This window comes from Lissotriton vulgaris, chromosome 8 (assembly GCF_964263255.1).
Source record: "Lissotriton vulgaris chromosome 8, aLisVul1.2, whole genome shotgun sequence".
NCBI lineage: Eukaryota > Metazoa > Chordata > Amphibia > Caudata > Salamandridae > Lissotriton > Lissotriton vulgaris.
The window spans coordinates 690,045,831-690,057,991 of NC_141696.1; the positions used below are offsets into that span (position 1 = coordinate 690,045,831).

At 44.0% G+C, this 12,161-nt stretch overlaps 1 protein-coding gene across 2 annotated transcripts in view; it reads right to left on the reverse strand.

The window, feature by feature from the left end:
• Positions 1-12,161, reverse strand: part of CNKSR2 (connector enhancer of kinase suppressor of Ras 2) — a 1,783,347-nt gene that overhangs the window by 1,285,100 nt on the left and 486,086 nt on the right. For both annotated transcript variants that reach the window (XM_086934554.1, XM_086934553.1), the window contains exon 3: positions 6,677-6,879. In XM_086934554.1, coding sequence (XP_086790680.1) covers positions 6,677-6,879 — 203 coding nt within the window. The remainder of the gene's footprint in view (positions 1-6,676; positions 6,880-12,161) is intronic.

A 12,161-nucleotide genomic window follows, 5' to 3' on the forward strand; every position in this document is an offset into this window, starting at 1 on the left:
CTCTCCATCGCCTTGTGGGCCGGCGCCAGGACATCGAGCACCGTTTCAGCATCCTTGACCCTGTCCTTCAGCTTGTCGTGGTCCGCCCGGAGCAAGCCCAGCCCGGACGCCACCTGCGCGATATCATTATGGAGCGCGTCTCTGGTGGCCGTTATGGCGTCCAATATCCTGTCCTGCAAGCGCTGTAGGTCCGTCTGCTCAGCGGGGCCCCCCTCAGCCACATCCGACGTCGCCGCCTCCTCCGCCTTGGTTCTCGGCTTCCCCATAGTAGCCGGCCTCACCGCTCTCACCCTTCTCGTCTACCTGCTGTTTCTGGGCCTCCGCCACGTGGTCAGCTTCTACGCGCTATGGGGCCTTGTTGCGCACCAGTGGTAGCGTCTGCCGCAGTATTCGACCCCCAGGTTGGCGAGTTAGGCCGGTCGCGCAACCGGGAGCCTGGCGTCACCAAAGTCCCCTCACTGGCCTATGGGCTCCTCCGGTGTGTCCCCATGTGCTTCGCGGGCTTCCGCTGCGGGGGCGAGGGGGGAGGAGGGGGGGGGGCCCCAAGACGTGCAGCGCCGTGCACTGTCCCCCGTGGTCCCGCTCTTAGGGTGGCCCCCGCTCACCTGTAGGCTCGTTCGGCGCTCAGGGCTGGGTCGCTGTGCCGGGTGTCACCCTTCCGGCAAAGGAGTCTGTCCGCAAGCTGCGCTCCCGGGTGGCCTTCTCCGCCCGCTCTCGCGACCGCTGCACACCGCAGCCGGGTTCCAAGGAGCGTCTCACGCTGTGTGGGATCCGTCGCTGCCGGCGACCGCGCCTCCTCTGTGCACGCTGGCAGTGTGTTCCGCTGTACGGCCCCCGGTCTATCAGGGCTCCGTCGCGGCGGCCATCTTGTGTGGCGCTGATCTTCTCTCCGCACCGGCGGCCGTTCTCAGCGCTGGGGTGCCGCCAGCAGCCCAAACCTCGCCCAGCTAGTCACCGCCGGCCACTCAATCGGCGCCGGGGCACACACGGGTTCTCCGGCCCCGCTTTCAGGATTCTCGTGGGGAAGAGGCACGGAGCTCCGGGCTCACGCCGCCATTTCCCTCGGCGCTCAAGCCACGCCCCCTAGTACTTTGTTTGATGCCACCGAAGTCATAGGAGACCCGATGTCAGTCATGTTACTAGATGCCGAAAAGGCTTTTGATTGGGTCTCCTGGGGCTATTTGTGGCATGTTTTAAGGAGAGTAGGGATTAAAGAGGGATATATTAAAGCACTTCTGGTTTTATATATTGACCCAGTTGCCTCTATAAGAGTATATGCAGGCTCTACCCGGCAATTTAGGATTAAGCGGGGCACGCAACAGGGTTGCCCGTGCTCTCCGCTACTATTTGCAATGTATATGGATCCATTAATTCGCAAGATAGAGATGTGTGACAGAATTACACTCTTGTCCACCCATTTGGGGCAATGCAAGATTCTTGCATATGCCGATGATGTGGCAGCAATCACACCAAATCCCACGGAGGCTATTGAGCAGATAGATATTGAGGCTCAGAGATTTGGACGTATTGCTGGATATGCTCTAAATACGTCTAAGACACAAATAATTAAAAATCCTCATGCCTACTGTAATGACATCCGAGTAGTTCAAGCAGGGGTGTATTAAGGAGTGAATATCACTGCTGATCTCGATAATTTAGTGGAAAAGAACATTGCCCCAATAATCACTAAAGTAAAAAAGGAACTAGAGAGACTGGACTATTTACACCTCTCAATTGTGGGACGAACCAATATTGTAAAAATGATGGTTCTCCCAAAATGTTTGTACATATTTAGAGCCATTCCGCTACTCTATGAAAATAAGTGGTTTAAAATCTGTGAACATATGATTAACCGGTTTATCTGGGCCAAGGGCAAAACAAGAAGAGCGCTCAGGTATATGGCACTTCCACGAGAAAAGGGAGGTTGGGCGTTACCAGATATAAAGTTATATTATTGGGCATCAGCATTACAATACATGGTGGTCTTGCTGGGAGGTGCAGAGGCAGAAGGGCAGGATGAATTCGGTACGTTAGCTATTTATGGATTAGTTATGGGGTTGGAGGCAGAAAACCTACTTTTGAAATATACAGATGCAAGCTATTTCAAAAGGACAAGATTTAAAACTATTCTAGCAGCGTATAACATCTGGAAAGCTTTCGCCAAGAGGTTTGGTATAGGGAAGTATAACACTTACACAAGAATTGATGGCAACCCTAATTTTCCTAGCGTGTTTTTTTCCCCCAGAGTGGGGGAGGCAAGGAATTCGGAAACTGGGTGATATCTTAAGCACACAAGGCATGATGCAATTTACAGAGTTACAGGCAAGTTATGGCTTACAGACAAGACATTTTTTAAATATCTTCAAGTCAGAAGCTGTATTAATAAAAAAAAGGGTAGCATTGCGGGATTTGCAAAAAATTCAGTAATGGAGGTTATACAAGTAGGTATGGACTGTACGATTAAGAGGTTTTATTCAGAACTGTTAAACTCGAAGAAAGATGATTTGGAGAAATGGGTGGATAAATGGGCAACTGGTTTAGAGATAGGTCGAGATCAGTTTTATCTATCATTAGACATGGGTCAGAAGATGTTGTGTTCAGCCGCATTACAGTCCCAACATTATAAAGGCCTGTATCATCTGTACTATACACCAGCCAAACTTGCCCAATGGGGAGCACTATCAGGTACTAGATGTTTTAGATGTGATAATATAGAAGCGGATCTAGAACATATCTTTTCTGCATGCCCGCATTTAGACTCAACAAAGAAAGATATAGAGAATTTTCTAAATAATGCATTAGGAATTGAAATTGTATTAACCTCATCAATAATATTACTAGGAGTCGAAGAGGATGGACAGTTATGGAGTGGAAGTTTTATATTTTTGGCAATGGCAGTTTTAAGATTATGCATAGCTTCGGCATGGCTAGATCCCCTCCCCCCGACCTGCCATCAGTGGTTAGCCAAAATACTGTCAATATATAAGTTAGAATCTGCTATATATGCTAGGAAGGGGAAGAAGGGAAAAATGATGGGTACACAAATATGGGGTCCGATTAAACGATGGAAAGAAGGTAATATTAGTCAATAGACATTTTATTGGCTTGATGTTTTTTCTTTTACATTTCCCTTTTTTCTTTTCTTTTGTTCTCCCTCTTGACTGTTTTTTTCTGTACCTCTGTGTTATATCATAGTATGATGATTATCTATTTTTGTCAGTGGGACCTAATTTAAGAATGCAATTACATGGAGATAGTTTTTCTTTCTTTTTGTAATAACTAGTGCTATATAAGTTAGATGTATTATGTATACATTTTTACTGTCTATGTGCCCTGTACATGCTATAAAAAGGGGAAAAATCTAATAAAAACATTACATAAAAAAGAAAGAGAACAAAAGTCTAGTCTCAGTTAAACTTAAGATCAAAACTTAAGTTTAACTGAGACAAAAGTCTAATTTTATGACTCGTAAATGTCCTTTCTGAATACCAAAAGTCGTAAAGTTAGACTTTCGTCTCAGTTTACTTTTGTCAATCTGGCCCTCTGTGTTTTTGCACAAGGAACCACAGATGTCTAAAAGGGTAAACACAGTTCCTGTTTTGAAAAACAATGTTAATGTCGCAAAATTTTTATTATTATTATTCTTTTCAGTTTTGTCCCAAAAATGTTTTGTCTTTTTAAAGGTCAGTGCCTGAATTGCACAAAACTAGCTCGCGAAGGTGGGATTGGCAGATGAGAGAGTGCTTCTGACATTTCAGTGTGTCTAGAGCACGGACAGCGATATGTTGGTTTATCCTCCAGTCCTATCGCTTTCCCGGAGACAGTACCCAATAGGCTCATTCACATACAATTTTATTCACTGCTATTACTAGGTTCATGGTTTATACTAGGGCTGGGCGTAGTTTGCGAAGTAGCGCTACGCGAATCTACGCAAAGTGCACTTCGCACTACGCAATCTACGCGTAGCACTACGCGAGCTGCGTAGTACTCTGTTTGCACTGTACAAGATGCCGTTTTCAATGATTGCACTGTGCGGACAAGCATCCGGCACTGTGCAACCATTGAAAACGGCATCTTGCACAGTGGGAGCTGTAGTTTTCTGCCGATCAATTAGATTTTTACTCGAGCGGCAGCTTTCTCAACGCGGAGCGGTAGTTTCTCATTGCGGGCGGTCAAGAGCATATGTGACTACTCGCAATGAGAAACCTGACCTCCATGCGTTGATAATCTCGCCAGGAGTTTTATTTTCTACGCTCGCGATCGGCAACTTGATGTTGCTGATCGCGAACGCGGAAAAAGTCTCGCCGGGATATCATTTTGCTTGCTCGCGGTCGCCAACTTGACGTTGAGGACCGTGAACAAGAAAAAAATGAACGCTGCACTACGCTACGCGTGCTTGCACTGTGCTTCATGCAGTTTGCGTAGTGCGAAGTAGCACAAACTTCGCAAACTACGCGAGCGTAGCGTAGTGCTTTGCCCAGGGTTAGTTTATACCTTATAGTTAAAACTTACTTGTGCTTTATGTTTGTTGAGCACACAGGTTTAATATCATAGACACTCCTTGACCTGCAAGCATTGTACTAAAGAAACCTACATTAATATTAAAATTAAAAAAAACATCTGCGTTGCTTATTTAAACTAAGCCCTAAAAGAGGAACTGCATCCACTGAGTGAAAAAAACCACCACTGGGCTTTACCACCTGAGTTAGTTGTTTGACCGAAAAATAAGGATTAATGTGTAACATAGCAATTACATAGCAGCGCCAAATTAAGTCCAGGTAAAAACTGGTCTTAAGATGGCGAAAAGAGGAGAAATGCATTATTTCTCCTCGTTTTTGTTTTTTCCATGCGTGCTGCTTTGTGCAGCACGCATGGAAAAAGCAAAATGCCATTGTTTGTTTATGTACAGGAAGGTGTCCCTCCCTGTACATAAACAGACTTTTAAAAAAAATTCAATTTTGTCACTTTCATGTGTGCTGCATGAAGCAGCAGGCATGACTGTGACAAAATGGCATTTCTAGGATTGTTTATGTGCAGGAAGGGACACCATCCTACACATAAACAATCCTCCCCGACATGCAGACACCCTTGCACTCTGGTGCCAGCATTGGCACTAAGTTGCTAAACATAGCACCATCGAAGGGGAAACGCAAGGCTGCACCACATTCTTGTAAATATAGTGCAGCCTTGCATTTCAGAAGTGAAGGAGAAAGGCGTTAAGCCAGGAAGGCTAGCGCCTCCCCCTCCACTTCCTTGTACCTATCCCGCTATGTTTTTTTATGGTTTTCTGGAAGTTCTCATTGAACTTATTCTAAATGCCCATCTAATGGGAAAAGTATTCAAAACCGAAGAGTACACCTACGGGAGCAGTTTTCTAGCTTTTTTTCAAAAGATTTGACAAGTAACTGGCCTGTATCGGGTTTACAGCTAAACTTTAAATATATGCTTCAGGGAATGTGAGCTAATCGGGTTAGTGCACATTGTACCATCTGCTCAATGTTTTATATGAGCACATAAGAATGATAGTTACAATTATGCCTGTAATAATTTCTCTATGTACTTTAAAGCGCCTGGAGACCCGAATCTGCATGGAGGTCCGACTCTTGTGGTCCTTCGGTGATCATAACTTTTATGAAGCATGTCTAACTCGAAACTAGAAATGACATCCAAGCATCAACGAAGCAAATACAAATGGAAGTTTAACTTTCCACCTATAAGCATCTTGTTCAACTATTTAGGGACTTCATGCCTATTATATTTTAGGGAATCAATTTATGACACCGGAAATAAGAAAATATGGGTAAGTAGGTAGTATTGCATTCACAAATGGGAAGGGGACCCCACGGGACCCCTTCCCCTTTGAAAATGCATGCAATATAATTTTGCTCAAAAATGTTTCATTTAAAAAAAAAAATGCCTCCTGTTTTCCTTTAACCCGTTCCGAGCCACGGGCGGCCTGTGCTCATGACGGCATGGAGCTGTCATGCCGCAACCGCTCCGCCCATGCGGCTCTAATTCCCCGCCTGTGCGGGCGAATTAATGAGCGCGTGGGGTCATAACGGCACCACGCCGTCATGAGCACATGCCGCCCGTGACTCATGATGGCGTGGAGCCGTCATCAGCGCCAAAGAGCCATGCTCTCCTCCTAGCCCCCACGTGCTGCAGCAGAATTTGCGTGAAGGGGTTAAGGAAAACGGGCTGCATTAAAAACAATCGGGCTGCATTAAAAACAAAAAAACCTGCTTTATTTAAAAGCAGTCCTAGACATGGTGGTCTGCTGAGTCCAGCAGGCCATTATCTCTGGGATTGCGAGAGGCTCATTAATATCCATGAGCCTCTCAATTTGCGACCCCATTGGGAATCGCAAACAGTGTTAAAAACACACTGTTGTACATGCCAAATAGCACTTCGCAAGGTTCGAGTCGCAATTGCAACACAATTTGCGAGGTGCTATTTAGCAGGTCGTACATCTGGCCCTAAATATCTGAAGTACAGGGCGAACAACAACATTCTTTACGTAATGCACACAATAAGCTTACCAAAATGGACTCTAATCAACAATATTGATTATTAATCTGCCACTAGAGTTTCCAGAAAATCCAAGCAAAACAAAACCACACAAATCTTTGATTTCCGTATATAAATGTGTTAACAGTCAAAATAGGTCAGAATTTACCTGTCCAGCCAAGCCAGGAGGCTTTTGGCTGCTCCAATGAGGTCCACTACCGAGGTCAGGAAGTCATTGGGTAATTTTCGGTTACTTTTTCCATCATAGTGACCACTTCTCCTCCTTCCAGTTATGAAGTTTTGCAGATTTTTTGCAGATGAATTTAATTTGTGTGAGAGAGTTTTTAGGTTTTCTGTTTCCAATCCGTAATTCTGCAAAGCAAGTGAAAACTCTATTAATGTATACAAAAATTGAATTTGGTTCGCATTTTGTATTGTGAGAGACATTTTTGTAGCAATAGTATAAAGTGGTACTGCTATTTATTTTCAGGCCCATCTGGCCCACAGAGTGCGTTAGTTAGCCATGGATTGCCAGTTAAGAGCTCCATCTCTCTACCTGGAATTCTCTACTGCGCTTGACAACTCTAATAACCAAACGTTTATAAGAATTTATCATTATAGCTGGGGCAACACTTCTAAGTGAACCCTCCTTGCAGCACCAAGAATGCGCTGTATTTACAGTATAGCGCATCATGTTGCAAGGAGTTACAGATATGTCAGTATTACTGACTTATCTGTATGCACAAAAGTGGCGCATTGCTGGGGTGTGTCTGAAAACAGACGCAACTCCAGCAATGTGTCTTTTCACATGGGGCAAGCTCCCTGTGAAAGGGCCTACATCACCCTTACTCCTGCCATGAGGCAGGCGTAAGGTTTTGAGGCAATGCCGTCCTCGAAATGACACACTGAAATCTTACAGATTTCAATGCACCACTTCTACGAGGCCTTGGCTGGGGGAACGCCCACCCTGCACACATTATACCTGACGCAGGTATAAAGTAATGCAGGGGTTTTACGAAGTGATGCATCTGCCTAGATGCATCACTTCGTAAAACACACAGGTGGCTGGTACTGAACTTTTACAACAACCAAAAGACCTTTGCCTTTTGGAAGCTACCTACTCCCCAAAGATCAACAGAAATTGGTGTCATTGAGGTTGGAAGAGCTTCCCACACTAGACTTTGTACCAATCGACAGGAAAAAGACCAACGGGTGGCCATAAAATGTCATTTCGGTCATCATACAAAGGAGTCATTGTTATATATCATATACATTTGCCCCTGCGTAGAGCATCTGTTGAGGTTCCTACTAAAGAAGGAGTTTAAGCTATTGGGGACCAGGTCCTGCAGATCGGCGGTAATAGAATCCCTGGATCCAGGGAACGCAATGCTTAACATTCGATTGGTGCAATTCTGAGACATTTTTAAGAACCTGGTCAAAGAGAATGCTCTGGCATATCTTGGGAATATGGTGGTCAGCTGAGACAGATCCACCTAAAGGGATTACATAAAGGGCGGGCTGACTGGGAAGCATAGGTTTTATTTAGTCCCTATCCCGCCTTTCTGTTACACAAAGGTTGGGTTGCTAGGAAGATATAGGTTTTATCTATTCCCTATCCTGCCCTTCTGCTTCAAGGCATGCATCAATGTTACATTTTTATAGGCATTTGGCCTTCTGTGGCTTTATACTGGTGACTGCAATCAGGTAGGTATTTAAAGGGAAGGGACACCTGTACCAATGAGTAAGGATTAGTAGGAGGCACATTATGTGAGCACCAATTATATTCTAGACACAATATTAGCATGCTGTCATTTTATGCACTTAATTGATTAGCAAGCATATTTGATAGAACGTTTACAGTGTGCACCTGGCAATGTATGCGTTATCAGAATGCTACAAACACTATTTCATTATTGGGGTTTCAGTTATATTAGAACATTGGAATGTTGGGAGCTCCATTGAAAACAATGGAGTGCTCCGGGCTTATAATGGCTGGTATATAAGCCTGGAGCTCCAACATTCCAATGTTTCTTTGTTCACAGCTCTGGCTGTGAACAAAGGCTTCAGGGAACCTGAGGGGATTCCAACCCCCTCACGCTTCCAAAAGGCTTTGTTTTTATTGTTAGAACATTCTGTCCTCTAGTGACAGAATGTTCTAATAGCCTTATAGCCCTTCGTAGATGGGCTATACCTCTATTAAAGCCCCTCTCCCTTGTTAAAGGCCCTCGCCTTCGGCTCGGTGCCTTTAACGCTGGAGAGGGCCTTTAATAGCCGGTATAGCCCTCTACGGCGGGCTATAAGGATATATTAGAACATTGGAATGTTGGGAGCTCCATTGAAAACAATGGAGTGCTCCGGGCTTATAATGGCTGGTATAAGCCTGGAGCTCCAACATTCCAATGTTTCTTTGTTCACAGCTCTGGCTGTGAACAAAGGCTTCAGGGAACCTGAGGGGATTCCAACCCCCTCACGCTTCCAAAAGGCTTTGTTTTTATTGTTAGAACATTCTGTCCTCTAGTGACAGAATGTTCTAATAGTCTTATAGCCCTTCGTAGATGGGCTATACCTCTATTAAAGTCCCTCTCCCTTGTTAAAGGCCCTCTCCTTCGGCTCGGTGCCTTTAACGCTGGAGAGGGCCTTTAATAGCCGGTATAGCCCTCTACGGCGGGCTATAAGGATATATTAGAACATTGGAATGTTGGGAGCTCCATTGAAAACAATGGAGTGCTCCGGGCTTATAATGGCTGGTATAAGCCTGGAGCTCCAACATTCCAATGTTTCTTTGTTCACAGCTCTGGCTGTGAACAAAGGCTTCAGGGAACCTGAGGGGATTCCAACCCCCTCACGCTTCCAAAAGGCTTTGTTTTTATTGTTAGAACATTCTGTCCTCTAGTGACAGAATGTTCTAATAGTCTTATAGCCCTTCGTAGATGGGCTATACCTCTATTAAAGTCCCTCTCCCTTGTTAAAGGCCCTCTCCTTCGGCTCGGTGCCTTTAACGCTGGAGAGGGCCTTTAATAGCCGGTATAGCCCTCTACGGCGGGCTATAAGGCTATATTAAAAGATTTGCCAAGCGTTTTGGTATTCATGGGCTTACTTGACTGGTTAATCCAATCAAGGTACTACTTAACTTAAACATTTGGCACCTTATGCGCCTTTTTGGTACATCGGGGTATCCATTAGGAAACTCTGCAAAGGGCGGCAGCTTAGGCACAGTGGGCAATTGGGCTCACAAATAGCAGAGGCACTCTGGCCATGCGGAGCTGACCATTACTAATTATTATTCTGTGATCGTATATTGGGTTTTAATAGTTGTAATATTTATTGTATATTTTAGCAGTGTCTATGGTTTTACTTCACTATTAAAGTAACATTTGACTGAAAAAAGTGTTTGTAACAGTGGTGATGGTGTGGTCATATAAAAAAAAAACCCTTTGCAATGAGCAAAACAATAAATTGCGAGTCACTTTGGAGTTCCATCTCCTTATACAGGAAAAGAGCCTTCGGCTTCGGTGACATGCAATGTCCTTATAGTGAACCGATTCTGGCACTCTATTCCACGTAAAATATTTCAAATGAAAATCTGACATGTTCCCTTCTACAGCCTAATTTCTGCGTATTAACCTAATTTGATTCTTCTTTGGTTAAAATAGCGAAATCAGAGGACCACACATTTAAATGACAAAATGTCAAATTCATATCTAATAAGTACAATATTGAGTTGGCCTTCTAAAAGCATCTCAATCTGCTCCTGATGCTGTGCAAGCTGGTCCAGTAACATTCCCTGCATTCAGCAGCTCATCTATTTGGAATCTTTTACTGGCACCTTTCAGTTACCTCATTACACAGAGAAGTATCTCTAACGATTCTATGAGAAGACACATTTCTGCCAAGCATTTGGACTTGTTCAGCTTTATGTCTTCCTTACCCTTCTGCTCTTCCTCACTTCCCCTCAATCCAGTACCCTTTCACCAACAGGAAGTGGTGAAGCAACCACCTAACTGTCGCCATGAATAAATAAAACAATAAATAGTAACCATAAAAAACATTTTCTTTCACTGGATCCACTGCGCATTTTAAATATTATTAAGGATTCATTCTGTCTAGCTAATTACCTAGTAGTTACTGCTGAGTTATGTAGTGCCCTTCAAATGACCAGATTTGTATCAATTCGAAACTAAGGATATGCAACAAAATGAATGTGCATATTGATAGTCTCATTTGGACAAACTGATACAATAATATTTTAAATCAGTAACAATTGCAACAAATGCAATTTGTCATTTCATCTTATAATTTGTAAAATCATACTCAAATTAAATATTGTTTTCAACAGTAACGTGTGAATATTTTCCAAAATAATTTGTAAATGATTACATTATAGTGTGCATTATTTTATAAAAAATATTTCAGTAGAGGTACCACTAACCTGTTTTATCAAGAACAATTATTATGTCCACTGATTAGAGCTTGTTCAGAGAGGCACTTAAATAGTGTAAAGTATAAATAGTGTCTGCCAAAAACAAGCTATCCTGCTGTACCAACATTGACTCCCCAAAACTGTTTTCTAACCAAACAATTGTACCTTTTCCCGGTAAATGTTGGAATATGCTTGTTGGACTTGGCCCTTTTTGGCTAAAGTTCACTAAACTTTTTGCTTTCCCCATAGACCTTCTTTCTGACATAGTGTTGCCAACTTAGATGCTTTAGGCACTTTGCCACTGCTGATCAGTGTCAAAGTGCAAATGCTCCCTGTGTAAAGTGTAATGGTAATTGGTTGTCCATGATTGGTATGTTTGCCTTACTAGTAAAGTTCCTAGTAAAGTGCACTATGTGTGCCAAGGCTAGTAATGCAAATGCTACTAGTGGGCCTGCAGCACTAATTGTGCCACCCACACAAGTAGCCTTAAAGAGAGAACTCAGGCCTGCCACTGCAGTGCCTGCGCGCAGTTTGATAAAGTGCCAAGTTGCACCTACTTGCCAGGACTTACCCTTCCCTTTCTATGCACATCAGACACCCCTATGGTAGCTCCAAGGTCCCCCCTTGGCAGGGTGCAGTACAGGTGAAAGGTAGGACATGTACTGAAGTGTGTACCTTGTCCTGACAGTGAAATACTATCCATTTCGTTTTTCACTGTTGAAAGGTCATCTTGCCCATAGGACAGACTGGGAAGGCTGTGTAATATGTTTTCCAGCCTATCTTCCCAAAGGCTTAAGATGGAGAGGTGAAGTTTAGTGTGCCTGAACTCACAATTCAATAACACAACTTTTTGTGAAGTTGGTTTTTGCATTGTGTGTTAAGAAGCCACTCTTTTTGAAGTGGCTGGTTGTTTGTGTTCTAACATTTCTATGTGTCTCTGCCTAGTTGTGGATTGACTGGATTTGAAAGTGATAGGGTCTGGGTTATGTCTTGACCCAGGGGAGGGGATAAGACAGCAAACGTCTGACCTGCATCTGGAGTGTAGGTGGGAGGAGTAGCCCCTAGAGGTGAAGAGGCGTGGGTTGCTGCCATAAAACAATGGTCCCATATCCTGCTGAGTGATTGAGAATCCAGACCCCCACTAATCAAAGGAAGAAGGTGTCACTGGCAGGGAGGCACCCAAAACTGGTTTGAACATGGGACAGGGCCCCCCTGAACACAAAGACCTCAAAGA